This window comes from Rhincodon typus, chromosome 43 (assembly GCF_021869965.1).
Source record: "Rhincodon typus isolate 14 chromosome 43, sRhiTyp1.1, whole genome shotgun sequence".
Classification (NCBI taxonomy): domain Eukaryota; kingdom Metazoa; phylum Chordata; class Chondrichthyes; order Orectolobiformes; family Rhincodontidae; genus Rhincodon; species Rhincodon typus.
In genome coordinates, this window is record NC_063374.1 from 3,025,181 (window position 1) to 3,041,951 (window position 16,771).

The 16,771-nt window shown below is 45.0% G+C and overlaps 1 protein-coding gene across 3 annotated transcripts; it reads right to left on the reverse strand.

Moving 5' to 3' along the window:
* Positions 1 to 758: 758 nt before the first annotated feature.
* On the reverse strand, positions 759 to 15,295 carry LOC109912674 (zinc finger protein 239-like). 3 transcript variants are annotated; one of them, XM_048619505.1, is made up of 3 exons: positions 15,085 to 15,295; positions 14,821 to 14,870; positions 759 to 2,136 (listed from the first exon to the last, which is right to left on the reverse strand). In XM_048619505.1, the coding sequence occupies exon 3, from the start codon at positions 1,961 to 1,963 to the stop codon at positions 1,073 to 1,075; it is 891 nt and encodes a 296-aa protein (XP_048475462.1). In that variant the 5' UTR covers positions 1,964 to 2,136; positions 14,821 to 14,870; positions 15,085 to 15,295; the 3' UTR covers positions 759 to 1,072. The 3 variants fall into 3 exon arrangements, with proteins under 3 accessions (XP_048475462.1, XP_020367699.1, XP_048475461.1); XM_020512110.2 differs by having other exon boundaries at positions 14,764 to 14,870; XM_048619504.1 differs by having other exon boundaries at positions 14,722 to 14,870.
* Positions 15,296 to 16,771: the final 1,476 nt, after the last annotated feature.

Here is a 16,771-nt window from a genome sequence, read left to right on the forward strand (position 1 = left end):
TCCTCTTCTGCCTCCTTTGCTCTCTCACATGAAGACCCTGCATTCTGGAGTATTGAGTCTCCAATCCCACCTCTCTCTCAACCATGTCTCAGTGACAGCATGTCATCATATCCCCATGTTTTAATGTGTATCCTCCTTTGCCTTGTTTGTCAAATGCGTAGCATTAAAATCAATGCCATTCAATCATGTCAAACTCCCTGGTACCTCAACCGGCTTTAATGTCAATGCCTTCCTAACTCACTTGTTGATTCTTCTCTTTTCTTCTTACGCTTTTGGACATTCTCTCTGGATCCCATCCCTTTGCGAAGTTAGGTTACATACAGCCAAACAGCATTTGTAACAAAATTTCCAGCATTACAGGCTATATCTCACTCTGGATGTGCCTTCTCCCAAATTGCTCATATGAAGGGTACACATGATTATCTTATCTCTAAGGCACGCAGAATGAGGTAGACTTAATGCAACATAGTTTTAACAAGAAGCTGATTTGTATTACTTTTTATCCCAAATAAGTCACTGAACCTGTGGGGTTTACAAACATCATCAGAAACAGGTCCAGAAAACGTGGTTTGGATACAGACAACAGCATCAAAATCCAACACTGACAGTTACGAGGGAACTCCTACCTGTTTAAGCAATCCTGATGAACCATAAAACCACTTTACAAACAGTACGCAGGTGGACAGTCTTTACCCAGTGTAAATGGGTTGATGTACAGTGACATTGTGATCATTTCCAAAACTTACCATACAGATACACAATTGTATCAACATTTTATTGACAATTTTATCAGCACCTTTAATAGAGTTGGGTTTAATAATATCAATACAAACAGCCCAAGGACCAAGGTTCAGTCAATGATGTAAGCAAAAGGAAAACCCTTCACCTGCAATTCTTTGTAAATTTGCCAATGTATTTGCAAACAGCAAATATTTTACACAAACAGAGCAGGTGACCAGGATCCATCCAGTGTCATCTCACTGGTATGTTAGCATTTTGGATGACAGAGTAAATCCCTTCCCACATACGGAACAAGTAAATGGTCCCTCCCCAGAGTGAACACGCTGGTGTGTTAACTGAGTGAATGTTTCTCCTCAGTGTGAACTCGCTGGTGTCTCCGCAGGTTGGATGACTGACTGAATCCTCTCCCACACAGGGAGCAGGTGAATGGTTTCTCCCCAGTGTGAACTCGCTGGTGTATCTGCAGGTTGGATGACTGAGTGAATCCCATCCCACACACAGCGCAAGTGAACGGTCTCTCCCCAGTGTGACCTCGCTGGTGTATCCGCAGGCTGGATGACTGAGTGAATCCCATCCCACACACAGCGCAAGTGAACGGTCTCTCCCCAGTATGGATTCGCTGGTGTATCCGCAGGCTGGATGACTGAGCAAATCCTTTCCCACATTCAGAGCAGCTGAATGGTCTCTCCCCGGTGTGAATTCGCTGGTGTTTCCGCAAGCTGGATGACAAAGTGAATCCCTTCCCACAATCGGAGCAAGCGAATGGTTTCTCCCCAGTGTGACTGCGTTGGTGTATCCGCAGGTGGTATGACTGAGTGAATCCCATCCCACACTGGGAGCAAATGAACGGTCTCTCCCCAATGTGAACTTGCTGATGTCTCAGCAGGCTGGATGACTGAGTGAATCCCATCCCACACAGGGAGCAGGTGAATGGTCTCTCCCCAGTGTGAACTTGCTGGTGTTTCAACAGGTTGGATGACTGACTGAATCCTTTCCCACACAGGGAGCAGGTGAATGGTCTCTCTCCAGTGTGAACTCGCTGGTGTATCTGCAGGCTGGATGACCTAGTGAATCGCATCCCACAATCAGAGCAGGTGAATGGTTTTTCCCCAGTGTGACTGCGTTGGTGCATTTCCAGCTGGGATGGGTAAAGAAATCCCTTCCCACAATCCCCACATTTCCACAGTCTCTCACCCGTGTGAGTGCACTGGCGTTTGGACATTTCAGATGAATCTTCACAGACTCTTCCACACACAGTCGATACGTGTTTCTACCCAGTGTGAACAGTGCTTTTTCCTCCAGTGTTCAAAATCCTCAGATAATTAGGTTATTACAAACAGAGTGACTGTCAGATCTGGATGTGGTTTCATTTGAAATCTCTCATTGCAAAACAACCTTTCAAACAGAAAAAAAAATGTATTAGGAGAAACCAGAAGAACACACAAGTTGTGAAACTGAGAGAAATTAATTTGGTCACTTGTGGAGATGATACTTAGGGAAACTGCTGGATGATCATTAAAACTGAACTGCTTCATAAATGTCCTTCAGGGAAGGGAACCAGTCAGTGTTTGCTCAAAACTACAGAAAGAGATAGAGATGGGAGAGATAGGCATGAAGGAGAGGCATTTTATAGATCTACAACTCAATCCTCTTCCTGTTTTCTCCCCATACCCTTCAATGTAACCTGTATGCTTCTAAGTCTTTTTGATCTGTACATCCTTCCTTATAAACGAAAGCTTTTCACTACAGGGCAGCCTGGGAAGGTGAGCTTTTCGATTATAAAAGTCTTACCTCGCGTGACTGCGGCCTTTCAGTTGTTTCAGCGGCGGGAGTCTGGGAGGACGCGCGAGGGCAGCCTGGGAAGGTGAGCTTTTCGATTATAAAAGTCTTACCTCGCGTGACTCCATTTTTGGAGTAAGTGAGGTAATATATTTGGGCGGTTGCTTTACCCGAAACACTACCTAGGTAGTGTCTCCCACCCATCCTCCTCCTCTAACCAAAAAAAAAAGGTTCTGAGCGCTGATTTGGTAAGGCTACTAGTTTTTTTTTATTTGTCTGTTTGGGAATTCAGAACAGTGGGAATGGATGTTAGGGCAGTTGTATGCTCCTCCTGTAGAATGTGGGAGGTAAGGGTCACCACTAGTGTCCCCACTGACTTCATCTGCGGGAAGTGCACCCAACTCCAGCTCCTCGGAAACCGTGTTAGGGAACTGGAGCTGGAGCTGGATGAACTTCGGATCATTCGGGAGGCTGAGGGGGTAATTGAGAGGAGTTACGGGGAGGTAGTCACACCTCAGGGACAGGAAAAATGTAGATGGGTTACAGTCAGGGGACGGAAAGGGAACAGGCAGACAGTGCAGGGATCCCCTGTGGCCATTCCCCTCAAAAACAAGTATACCGTTTTGGATACTGTTGGGGGCGACGACTTACCAGGGGTAAGCCATGGGGTACAGGTCTCTGGCACAGAGTCTGTCCCTGTTGCTCAGAAGGGAAGGGGGGAGAGGAGGAGAGCATTAGTCATTGGGGACTCCATAGTTAGGGGGACAGATAGGAGATTCTGTGGGAATGAGAGAGACTCGCGGTTGGTGTGTTGCCTCCCAGGTGCCAGGGTCCGTGACGTCTCGGATCGTGTTTTCGGGATCCTTAAGGGGGAGGGGGAGCAGCCCCAAGTCGTGGTCCACATAGGCACCAACGACATAGGTAGGAAAAGGGATGGGGACGTAAGGCAGAAATTCAAGGAGCTAGGGTGGAAGCTTAGAGCGAGAACAAACACAGTTGTTATCTCTGGTTTGTTACCCGTGCCACGTGCTAGCGAGGTGAGGAATAGGGAGAGAGAGCAGTTGAACACGTGGCTACAGGGATGGTGCAGGAGGGAGGGATTCAGATACCTGGATAATTGGGGCTCATTCTGGGGTAGGTGGGACCTCTACAAACGGAATGGTCTACACCTGAACCAGAGGGGTACCAATATCCTGGGGGGGAAATTTGCTAATGCTCTTCGGGAGGGTTTAAACTAATTCAACAGGGGGATGGGAACCTGAATTGTAGCTCCAGTGTACAGGAGGTTGAGAGTAGTGAGGTCATAAATAAGGTTTCAAGGTCGCAGGAGTGTACCGGCAGGCAGGAAGGTGGTTTGAAGTGTGTCTACTTCAATGCCAGGAGCATCCGGAATAAGGTGGGTGAACTTGCACCATGGGTTGGTACCTGGGACTTCGATGTTGTGGCCATTTCGGAGACATGGATAGAGCAGGGACAGGAATGGTTGTTGCAGGTTCCGGGGTTTAGATGTTTCAGTAAGATCAGGGAAGGTGGTAAAAGAGGGGGAGGTGTGGCATTGTTAGTCAAGGACAGTATTATGGTGGCAGAAAGGACGTTTGATGAGGACTCGTCTACTGAGGTAGTATGGGCTGAGGTTAGAACCAGGAAAGGAGAGGTCACCCTGTTGGGAGTTTTCTATAGGCCTCCGAAAAGTTCCAGAGATGTAGAGGAAAAGATTACAAAGATGATTCTGGATAGGAGCGAAAGTAACAGGGTAGTTGTTATGGGGGACTTTAACTTTCCAACTTTTGACTGGAAACGCTATAGTTCCAGTACTTCAGATGGGTCAGTTTTTGTCCAATGTGTGCAGGAGGGTTTCCTGACACAGTATGTAGATAGGCCAACAAGAGGCAAGGCCACATTGGATTTGGTACTGGGTAATGAACCAGGCCAGGTGTTAGATTTGGAGGTAGGTGAGCACTTTGGTGATAGTGACCACAATTCGGTTACGTTTACTTTAGCGATGGAAAGGGATCGGTATATACCGCAGGGCAAGAGTTATAGCTGGGGGAAAGGCAATTATGAGGCAATGAGGCAAGATTTAGGATGCATAGGATGGAGAAGGAAACTGCAGGGGCTGGGCACAATTGAAATATGGAGCTTGTTCAAGGAACAGCTACTGCGTGTCCTTGAGAAGTATGTACCTGTCAGGCAGGGAGGAAGTGGTCGAGCGAGGGAACCGTGGTTTACTAAAGAAGTTGAATCTCTTGTCAAGAGGAAGAAGGAGGCTTATGTAGAGATGAGGCGTGAAGGCTCAGTTAGGGCGCTTGAGAGTTACAAGTTAGCCAGGAAGGACCTAAAGAGAGAGCTTTGATCTTTATGTCGTCATTGTCTTCAGGAATAGTGCCAGAAGACTGGAGACTAGCAAATGTTGTCCCCTTGTTCAAGAAGGGGAGTAGAGACAACCCTGGTAATTATAGACCAGTGAGCCTTACTTCGGTTGTGGGTAACGTGTTGGAAAGGATTATAAGAGATAGGATTTATAATCATCTGGAAAGGAATAATTTGATTAGGAATAGTCAACACGGTTTTGTGAAGGGTAGGTCGTGCCTCACAAACCTTATTGAGTTCTTCGAGAAGGTGACCAAACAGGTGGATGAGGGTAAAGCGGTTGATGTGGTGTATTTGGATTTCAGTAAAGCATTTGATAAGGTTCCCCATGGCAGGCTATTGCAGAAAATACGGAGGCATGGGATTGAGGGTGATTTAGCGGTTTGGATCAGAAATTGGCTAGCTGTAAGAAGACAGAGGGTGGTGGTTGATGGGAAATGTTCATCCTGAAGTTCAGTTACTAGTGGTGTACCTCAAGGATCTGTTTTGGGGCCACTGCTGTTTGTCATTTTTATAAATGACCTGGATGAGAGCGTAGAAGGATGGGTTAGTAAATTTGCGGATGACACCAAAGTCGGTGGAGTTGTGGATAGTGCGGAAGGATGTTGCAGGTTACAGAGGGACATAGATAAGCTGCAGAGCTGGGCTGAGAGGTGGCAAATGGAGTTTAATGCGGAAAAGTGTGAGGTGATTCACTTTGGAAGGAGTAACAGGAATACAGAGTACTGGGCTAATGGTAAGATTCTTGGTAGTGTGGATGAGCAGAAAGATCTCGTTGTCCATGTGCATAGATCACTGAAAGTTGCCACCCAGGTTGATAGCGTTGTTAAGAAGGCGTACAGTATGTTAGGTTTTATTGGTAGAGGGATTGAGTTTCGGAGCCATGAGGTCATGTTGCAGCTGTACAAAACTCTGGTGCGGCCGCACTTGGAGTATTGCGTACAGTTCTGGTCACCGCATTATAGGAAGGATGTGGAAGCATTGGAAAGGGTGCAGAGGAGATTTACCAGGATGTTGCCTGGTATGGAGGGAAGGTCTTATGAGGAAAGGCTGAGGGTTTTGAGGCTGTTTTCGTTAGAGAGAAGAAGGTTAAGAGGTGACTTGATAGAGACATACAAGATGATCAGAGGATTAGATAGGGTGGACAGTGGGAGCCTTTTTCCTCGGATGGTGATGGCTAGCACGAGGGGACATAGCTTTAAATTGAGGGGTGATAGATATCGGACAGATGTCAGAGGTAGGTTCTTTACTCAGAGAGTAGTAAGGGCGTGGAATGCCCTGCCTGCAAAAATAGTAGACTCGCCCACTTTAAGGGCATTTAAATGGTCATTGGATAAACATATGGATGATAATGGAATAGTTTAGGTTAGATGGGCTTCAGATTGGTTTCACAGGTCAGCGCAACATCGAGGGCCGAAGGGCCTGTACTGCGCTGTAATGTTCTATGTTCTATGCTATACTTCAGTACACATGACAATAAATCAATAAAAACAAGTGCACAGTTCCTGGAAAGTGTAGTTTCATGTCGATCAGGTGCTGAAGAAGGCATTTGGCATGCTTGACTTTATTGGTCAGTGCTTTGATCAATAAAGGGACCTGGGTTCAATTCCACTCTGTGTGGAGTTTACACATTCTGCCTGTGGCTGCACGGGGTTCCTTCGGGTGCTCCAGTTTCCTCCTAGATCTGAAGATGTGCAGGTTAGGTGGATTAGCCTTGGGAAATGCAGGGTTAAAGGGTCAGGGTGGGATGCTATTCAGATGGTTGATGTGGACTCATGGGCCAAATAGCCTCATTCCACACTGTAGGGATTATATGATTGAGTATAGGAGTTGAGAGGTCATGTTGTGGCTAATAGGACATTGGGGAGGCCAATTTTAGAATACTGTGCTCAATTCTAATCTCTCTGATTTCGGAAAGATGTTATCAGGGTAGGACATATAAACTCAATGGTAAGTTCCTGGGAAGTGTTGCCGAACAAACAGACCTTGGAGTGCAGGTCTGTAGTCCCTTGAAAGTGGAGTCACAGGTAGATCGGATAGTGAAAGAGGTGTTTGGAATTCTAGCTGTTATTGGTCAGTGCATTGAGTATAGGAGTTGAGAGGTCATGTTGTGGCTGTACAGGACATTGGCTAAGCCACCTTTGGAATACTGCATGCAATTCTGGTCTCCCTGCTATCGGAAAGATGCTGTGAAACTTGAAAGAGTTGAGAAAAGATTTACAAGGATGTTGCTAGGGTTGGAGCACTTGAACTATCGAGGCTGAATATGCAGCGGCTATTTTCCCTGGAGCATTGGAGGTTCAGGGATGGCCTTCCAGATGCTTATGAAATCATTAGGAGCCTGGATAGGGTGAATATTCAAGGTCTTTTTCCCAGGGGGGAGGAGTCCAAAACTAGAGGATATAGGCTTAACGTGAGAGGGGAAAGACTTAAAAGGGACCTAAAAGGCAACTTTCTTTACACAGAAGGTGGTGCATGAATAGAATGAGCTGATTGACATGGACAAGTTGGACTGAAAGGTCTGTTTCCATGCTGTACATCGCTATGACTCTATGGTGTTATAGTTGAAAGAGGGCTGTGAAAAGGCTGACTGGTGTTCGGGGTGAAGATTCGCATTGACACAGTCACCGCTACTGAACAGTGGTTTGTGGAGGGACTGCTGTCAAGGGACAGTGAAACCCCAAACACTACTTCAGCTTTTCCCTCCTCCTCCAACCAAAAAAAAGGTCACTTTGAGGAGCATAAGCAAAGGAAGTGAGTGGTCTTGAACAAAAACAAAGTTGTTGGAAAAGCTCAGCATGTTTGGCAGCATCTGTGAAGGAAAAAACAGAATTAATGTTTTGGGTCCGGTGGCCCTCCCTTAGAACTGAGCATTTACAGCATCCACTGTTCTTTGCGGTTTTATTAAGTGAGTGGTCTTGTACTGCTGTAGGTGAATACATGGGAGAGAGCTGATGGGTGAGTAGGGGGTAAGGCAGATAAGTCCTTACAACTTCTTTCGCTTATAATATTATTTTTGGCTTCTAATCAGTAAGGGTAGTAACACAGACCAGGAAAGAAGGGCCGCAGATAACTGGATTTGATTTAATCTAATTGCAAGAATTCTCCAAGGTTTAAGTTAAACAGGTAAACGGTGGCAGGAGAGCCCAAAGTCTTGATTTGCTCGACGTGACAGTCCAGGGAGTGTGTGTGCAGGAAGTGTCTCCAGTTACAGCTCCTGGAAGTTCAAGTTTCAAAGCTGGAATGGCAGCTGGGGACACTGTGCAGTATCTGCAAGGCAGAGATTATCGTGGATAGCACGTATAGAAAGGTGGTCACACCGCAGGCACGAAGACAAGAGGTGACCACCAGACGAGCAAGAGAGATAGGCAGATATGCAGGAATCTCCTGTGGCCATTCCCCTGCAAAACAGATATACCATTTTGGATATTGTTGAGGGTAATGACCTCTCAGGGGAAAGCAGCAGCAGCCCAACTTGTTGCACCACAGTTGGTTCTGCTGCAGAGGGGAGGGATAAAAAGTGTGCCAGGGCAATAGTTATAGGGGGCTTAACTGTAAGGGGAATAGACAGGCATTTCTGTGGCTGAAAATGACACTCCAGGATGGTCTGTTGCCTCCCTGGTGCTACGGTCAAGGATGTCTCAAAGCAAGTACAGGACATTCTGGAGGGATAGGGTAAACAGCCAGTGGTCGTGGTACACATCAGTACAAATGACATAGGTAAAAAAAAAGGGATGAGGTCCTAAAAGTAGAATACAGGGAGCTAGGAAGAAAGTTAAGAAATCGTGATCTCCAGATTACTATCGGTGCCACATACTAGTCAGAGTAGAAATGACAGGATATATCGGATGAATACGTTGCTGAAAAGATTGTGTCAGGAGGGGGGTTTCAGATTCCTGGGCCATTGGGACCAGTTCTATAGGAGGTGGGACCTGTACAAATTGAACGGGTTACATCTGGGCAGGACAGGGATAGATGTCCTAGGGGGAGTGTTTGCTAGACTGGTTGGGGAGGATTTAAACTAATATGCCAGAGGGATGGGAACCTACGTAGGGAGTCAGAGAAGGAGGGAGCAAGGACAAAAACAAAAAGTAGAAAAGGGAATAAGAAAAGTGATAGGTAGAGAAACCAAGGACAAAATTCAAACTGGATAAGAGAAAAATAAGAGCGAGACAAACAATGTTAAAAAGCCAAGATTAAAGGCTTTGTGCCTTAATGCGCGGAGCATTTGCAATAAAGTTGATGAACTAATCGCGCAGATAGATGTAAATGGTATGACATAATTGGGATTGCAGAGACATGGCTGCAAGGTGACCAGGAGTGGGAATTGAATGTCCCAGGGTATTCAGTATTTAGGAACGACAGGCAAAAGGGAAAAGATGGTGGTTAAAGAGGAAATTAATACAATAATGAGAAAGGATATTAGCTCTGACAATGTGGAGTCTGTATGGGTTGAGTTGAGAAATACCAAGGGGCAAAAAGCATTTGTGGGTGTCATGTATAGACACCCAAACTACAACAATGATGTTAGAAATGGCATTCAACAGGAAATTAGAGTTGCATGTGATAAGGGAATATCAGTGATCATAGTTGATTTTAATCTGCACATAGATTGGGCAAATCAAATTGGCTCCAATGCTGTAGGGGAGGAATTCCTGGAGTGTATATGGGATGGTTTGCTTGACCAATATGTGGATGAACCAACTAGAGAGCAGGCCATCTTAGACTAGGTACTGTGTAATCAGAAGGGAATAATTGCCAATCCAGCTGTGAGAGACCCCTTAGGGTTAAGCAAACATAACACAATAGAATTTATCAAGATGGAGAGTGGGGTAGTTGATTTGGAGACTCGGGTACTGAATTTTAATAAAGGAAACCATGAAGATATGAGGCATGAGTTGACCTTGATAGACTGGAGAGAGTTACTTAAAGGGATGACAGTGGCTAGGCAATGGCAAACATTCAAGGAATGCATGTGGGAGCTGCAACAACTGTTTATTCCTGTCTAGCACAAAAGCAAAATGGGTAAGAGGGCCAATCCAGGGCTTACAAAGCAAATTAGAGATAGTATCCGATCCAAGGAAGAAGCATACAGATTGGCTAAGAAAACTAATATTTGAGGATTGGGAGCAGTTTAGAATCCAGCAAAGAGAGACCGAGTGATTGTTTAAGAAGGGAAAAATACATACAAAAGTAAGCTTGCAGGGAATATGAGGACTAACACTAACAGTTTTTATAGGTACGTGAAAAGAAATAGATTGACAAAGACAAAGGTGTGACCCCTATAGACAGAATGGGGGAATGTATAATAGGGGACAAAGAAATGGCTGAGCAACTGAATACATACTTTGGTTCTGTTTTCAAAGAAGACACAAATCAGATACCAGAAATGTTGGAAAATGCAAGATTTAGTGAGAGAGAAGAATTAAGGGAGATCAATATTAATAGAGAAATGGTGCTGGGAAAATTGATGGGATTTAAGTGGATAAATCCCCAGGGCCTGATAATCTACATCCCAGAGTACTTATGGAAGTGGCTCCAGAAGTAGTGGATGCATTGGTTGTCATCTTCCAGGATTCTATAGACTCTGGGAAAGTCCCTGTAGATTGCAGGGTAGCTAATGTCACTCCAATATTCAAAAAGGGAGGTAGAGAAAAAACAGGGAATTATTAAGCCCAATATCAGTAGTGGGAAAAAGTCTCAAATCCATTATCAAGGAATTTATAGCGGAGCATTTAGAAAGCAGTGACAGGATCAGACAGAGTCAGCATGGATTTATGAAGGGGAAATCATGCTTGACAAATCTGTTGGAATTCTAAGATGTAACTAATAGAGTTGACAAGGGGGAGCCAGTCAATGTGGTATATTTGAACTTTTCTGAAAGTGTTTGACAAAGTCCTGCATAACAGATTACTGTGCAAGATTAAAGCACATGGGATTGGGGAAAGTGTACTGAGATGGATAGAAAACCGGTTGGCAGAGAGAAAACAAAGAGTAGGAATTAATGGGTCCTTTTCAAATTGGCAGGCAGTAATTAGTGGGGTGCCTCAGAAATCAGTGCTGGGACCCCATCTATTCACAGTATATATAAATGATTTGGACAAGGGAACAAAATATAACATCTCAAAGTTTGCACATGATACCAAGTTGGGTGGGAGGATGAACTTTGACAAGGATGCAGAGATCCTTCAGCATGATCTGGACAGGTTGGTTGAGTGGGCAAATCAATGGCAGATGCAGTATAATTTGGATAAATGTGAGATTTTATTCACTTTGGAAGCAATAACAAGAAGGCAGATTACCACCTGAATGGCTGTAAATTGGGGGAGGGGAGTGTGCAGCGGGACCCGGATGTCCTTGTGCACCAATCGCTGAAGGCAAGCATGCAGGTGCAGCAGGCGGTAAAGAAGGCAAATGGTACGTTGGCCTTCACTGCAAGAGGTTTCGACTGCAGGAGCAGGGATGTGCAGTTGTACAGGGCCTTGGTAAGGCCACATCTAGAATACTGTGTGCAGTTTTGGTCACCCTTTCTGAAGTAGGATGATCTTGGTCTCAAGGGAGTGCAGTGAAGGTTTACCAGACTGATTCCAGGGATGGTGGGACTGGCATATGAGGAGAGGTTGACTAGGTCAGATTGTTTTTGCTGGAGTTCAGACAAATGAGGGGGGAAATCTCATAGAGACTTATGAGATTCTAACAGGACTAGACAAGGTACATGCAGGGAATATGTTCCTGATGGTGGATGTATCCAGAACTAGGGGTCACAGTCTGAGGATTCGGGGTACACCATTTAGGACGGAGATGAGGAGACATTTCTTCACCCAAAGAGTGGTGAGCCTGTGGAATTCATTACCACTAGAGTAGTTGATTCCCAAACAATGAATGTATTCAAGAGGCAGTTAGATATAGCACTTGGGGCGAATGGAATCAAAGGATAAGGGGAGAAAGCAGGATTCGGCTATTGAGTTGGACGATCAGCAATGAACATGATGAATGGTGAAGCAGGCTCAATGGAACAGGAGGCTATTTGGCCCTATCTTCTATGTTTCTATGTTCAGAAAAGATCTACAAGGTTATTGCTAGGACTGGAGAGTTTGAGCTAAAGGCAGAAGCTGAACAGGCTGGAACTTTTTCCCTAGAGAGTCAGAGGCTGAGGGGTTACCTTATGGAGGAGCATGGATAGGGTGAATAGCCAAGGTCTTTTTCCCCCCAGGGTCAGGGAGTTCAAAACTAGAGGGCATTGGTTTGAGGTTAGAGGAGAAAGATTTGAAACAGACCTGAGGGGCAATCTTTTCACTCAGAGCTCGGTGAGTGTATGGAATGAGCTGCCAGAGGAGTTGATGGACGCAGATACAATTACAACATTTGAAAAGCATCTGAACGGGTATACAAATAGGAAGTATTCAGAGGAATATGGTCCAAATGCTCACAAATGGGACTGGATCAGTTTAGGATATCTGGTTGAGATGGACGAGTTGGGCTTAAGGGTCTGTTTCTGTGCTATATAGCTCAATGACTCTATGTGCTTAAGCAAAATAGTGAAAATCTGAAATAAAAACAAACTTGCTGGAGATACTCAGTAGGTCTGGCAGCATCTGAAATCTTGAAGAAGTGTTTTGACAATCATACAAGGCACTACAATATATGTAACACGCTGGGTGCCAAAAATGGGACGAGAGTAAATAGGTTCTTGATGACCAGCATGGATATGATGGGACATTATGTTCAACAATTTTATATCAGAGACTTTGACCCCATTTTGTTCAGTGTTTCTGTGATTGTCTCTTTTAGGTAGCAGGTAGAAGCGGCAAGCAGTGAGAGGATTCGAGTACAGGAGCAGGGATATCTTTCTGTAAGGGCTTTGGTGAAACCACACCTGGAGAACTGTATGGATCTTTATTCTCCTTTCCAAAAGAAGGATGCCCTAGCTATTGAGAGAATATAAAGAAAGTTCACCAGACTGATACTTGGGATGTCAGGACTGACGTACGAAGAGAGACTCGATCCTCATTTCTTTTGTCTTTCTGAGCTGCTGACTCCATCACTAACTAATATTCTATTTCGCATTTCTTGATCTGAAAGTGACCCATCTCAGCCTACACTTCAGTTCCCGTCCCCCTGCCACAGTAGCTTAAAACCTCACCAACAGAACTGGCAAAAGCCCTGACAAGGAGACTCATCCCGGCTCTGCCCAGGGGCAACTGGTTAGGCTTGCACAGGTCCCACCTTCCCCAGAAACAATCTCAATTCCTGAAGAATCTAAATCCTTCTCTGGTACACCATTTCTTCAGCCACACATTCATCTGATATATTTTCTTATTCCTGCTCTCATTAGAATGTGGTACTGGGAGCAGGTCTGATGTTATTACGTTTGAAGACCTACATTTTAATGTATCGCCTATCTTCCTATATTCAGCTAAACAAAGGGATGAAGGCCTGAAAGATATGTCATTGGTAGCTACGTGTTCCACAAACACTGACTGTTTATCCTCCAGCTCCAGAATGTCCTAGAACCGCGCCATGATATCACTGATTCTCATACCAGGGATGTAACATACCATCCTAGCTGCATGCCTGCGATCACAGAAGTGCCTGTCTGTACACCTGACACTCTCTTTGCTCCCCTTCTGTGCAGATCTACCTGTGGTGTCATGAACCTGGCTTTTGTTGATTTCCCGAGAGGCCACTGTACACGAGGCCCGCAACAGAATCCAAAGTGATATATCTAAGAAGGGGATGGCCACTGGGGACTCCTGCACTTCCTTCCTGAACCTTTTAATTTATCTGATGGTCACCCATTCCATTTCTGCCTGTGTAATCCTCACCTGCGATGTGACCAACTTGCTAAACATGCTGTCCACAACATTCTCAGTATTGTGGATGCTCCACAGTGAGTCTACCCACAGCTCTAGCTCCAAAAAGTAGTTACTCAGTTCCTGCAGATGGACATACTTCCTGCACTCGTAGCCATCAGGGGCACTGGAAATATCCCTTATTTCCCACATTGTGCAAGACGAGCACAACATGAGTCTGAGGTATCCTGTTGTGATTTCTCTCTGGATTCAGCTAGTTACTCCCGTTAAGAGAATTCAAATAAGCTAGCTATCTTCCTTTGTTTCAAACATTTCTATTATATCAAAACCCTCTACCTTTACTTAAGCTGATATATTTTATTTTGAAAACTGTAAAAAAAAACTCTGCAAGTATCACTTGCAAATTAGTTGTTCCCACTGGGACTGTGTCACTTTCTGAACGGCCAGAACTGAGACTGAGCATTACATTCAATGTTTCAGCTTCACCTTCTCCCTATCTCACCTCACACTCCATTTTCGCCCAACTACAAAGCACTCTCATTGAGCCAAGCAGCACTCAATGCAGCCTTGTCATTTAATTGTCTGCTCACACCTACGCTGACCTCAGCCTCCTGTACTGTTCCAATGCAACTCAGTGAGAGCTCAGGGACCAGCATCTCATTTATCAATACAGCCCTTTATAACCTCCAAACTCAACATTGACTTCAGCAGTTTCTGGCTCAACAGAGTTGTCAGGAACTGGTACATTCCACCTGAAAAGGTAAAAACCAAAAGATGTTGCAATTCAAATCCATAAGGAATTTTATAAGGAAGTTGGCTGGTAATTGAGAATGAGGTTTAGTAGGTGATTGGGACTCAACATGGCAGATCTTTCAAACAGACGAGGTATCATTTGGATAAATTTGTGTTCTCTTTCAGGCCAATATCGCCTTCCTCAGCTGCAGGGCTCAGAACTGAGCACATACCACCAAGTGTGATCTAAACAAGAATTTGAACATCTTGCTGCTTTTCGACTTACAAACATAGCAGAGATATTTTCCCAGAGACAGAACAGGCAAACCTTTATACTTCCACAGTTAAATGCCAATGATATTCAGATCCTGATGACTCTGCTCACCGTCAGAGCTTGTCTTGAGATGTCGGTCTCGATTATTCTCAATTAATCTCCTGTAAAGCGAATTCGCAAAAGAAAAATCACTGTCAGTCCAATATAGAAATAGAAATCTAGAAAACAAAACATTTCTCTTGGCTTCAGTTTGGTGCGTGTAAATGCTCCTCCTCAAATTGCCCCGCTCCCACATAGGACAAAACACGCGCATGCGCGTCGCTGCAACTTGCCCCCAATAAAGATGGCGGCAGCAACCAAGGGCCTATCACCCACCTGAGGCCCGCAGCCGTTTTCCCGTTTGCTGCAAACGCGGGATCGAGAGTTTCCAATTCAGATCGACCGACCTACTTCGGATGATCATAAAATATCCCAGTCCAGACTGACTCCATTTTCCTCCCGGTTTCCCCTGTCTCTCCCCACCTTTCAAGTCTTCTCATCCCACATTCACCCTAGGCGCCAGTCGTGCGGCACTACGCCATACAGTTATTGATCACGTGTAGTCCTGCTCGTCCTGCCCCTCATTCACCCCCATTGGTTGGAGAACTAGCCGCTTCCGATTGGTCGTTCAGTCCGCCTAGTCTTCTACTATTGGTCAATAACCTGCCACCCATTGTGATGTTCGTGGTTGGATACTCCCTCTCTCTGCCGCTGGATGAACTTCATCATTCACAGTGAATGGTGCAGTATCACAGAGCACAGGTGCTGGTGACTATTTAGCCCAATGGGGCTGTACTCTCTCTCTCTGGGGTGCTGCAAATCTACCCCAACTCCCCTGCCATTTGCCCATAGTCCTCCAAATCTTTCCTTTAAAAGTTAAATTCCAAATCTCTTTTGAGAATAACTGCTGAATCTGCATCCAGCTGCCGTTCAGACTGTTCCAGATGATCAGAAGATGCTGAGTGAAACAATCTTCACATTTTCACCCTGCATTATTTGCCAATTACCTAAAAGTGGTGACCAAAATTGCGACAATTTCTCTTTCTACAAATTCGGCATCTTAATGGAAACAAATCTGCACCAAAATGACTGCTTAACCCTCTCAGTTCCAATGAGAGTTAAGCTTCTGCTATCTCTCTACAACACAGAAATCAAGCTGAATTTTAATTTATTGGTGAGGTGTGGTCTTTGCTGCCCAAACCAGTAGTTATTGTCCATCTTTATTTAACTTGTAGAAAGTCGTGGTGTTGAACTGCCTTCTTGAAATGCTGCAGTCCATGTGCTGTATGCACGCCACAGCGCTGTTCGGAGGATAATCTGCAGTCTCACAATTCTCTCTACGTCTGTAATCTCTTCTAGCCTCAGAACTCTCACTATTTCTATAATCTCCTCCAGCGTCGTAACCCTTTCTTCCTCTGTAATCTCCTCCAGACTCACAACCCTCCCTATCTCTACAATCTCCTCCATACTAATAATCCTCCTTATCTCTGTAATCTTTTCCCGCCTCAGAACTCTCACCATCTCTGTAATCTCCGTCAGCCTCGCAAACATCCCTATCTTTGTGAATCTGAAGGTTGTTATAATCCTTCCAATCTCTGTAAACTCCTCCAGCCTCACAATCTCCTATCTCCGTAATCTCGTTCAATCTCACAATCCTCCCATCTCTATACTCTCATCCAGGCTCATCACCCTCTAATTCTCTAATCTCCTTCAACCTCACAGATCTCTGAGATATGTGCTTTCCTCTAATATCAGCCGAATGTGGATACCCCATTTTTATTTTTCCACTTGATAGTGGCACTTTCACATTCCTGGGTCTCAAGTTCCAGAAGTCCTTCTGAACTGCTATGCTTCTCTACTTCACCTTAACCTGATTCTAACTCAGACGAGGAGGAGCACAATTGACACCTAGAGATGCTGAAAGATGCCCTCATTAGAATGGGATATGATGCTCAACTCATCGATTGCCAGTCCCGACGTGCCATAGTGAAAAACCGCAACAACCTCCTCAGAAGACAGATAT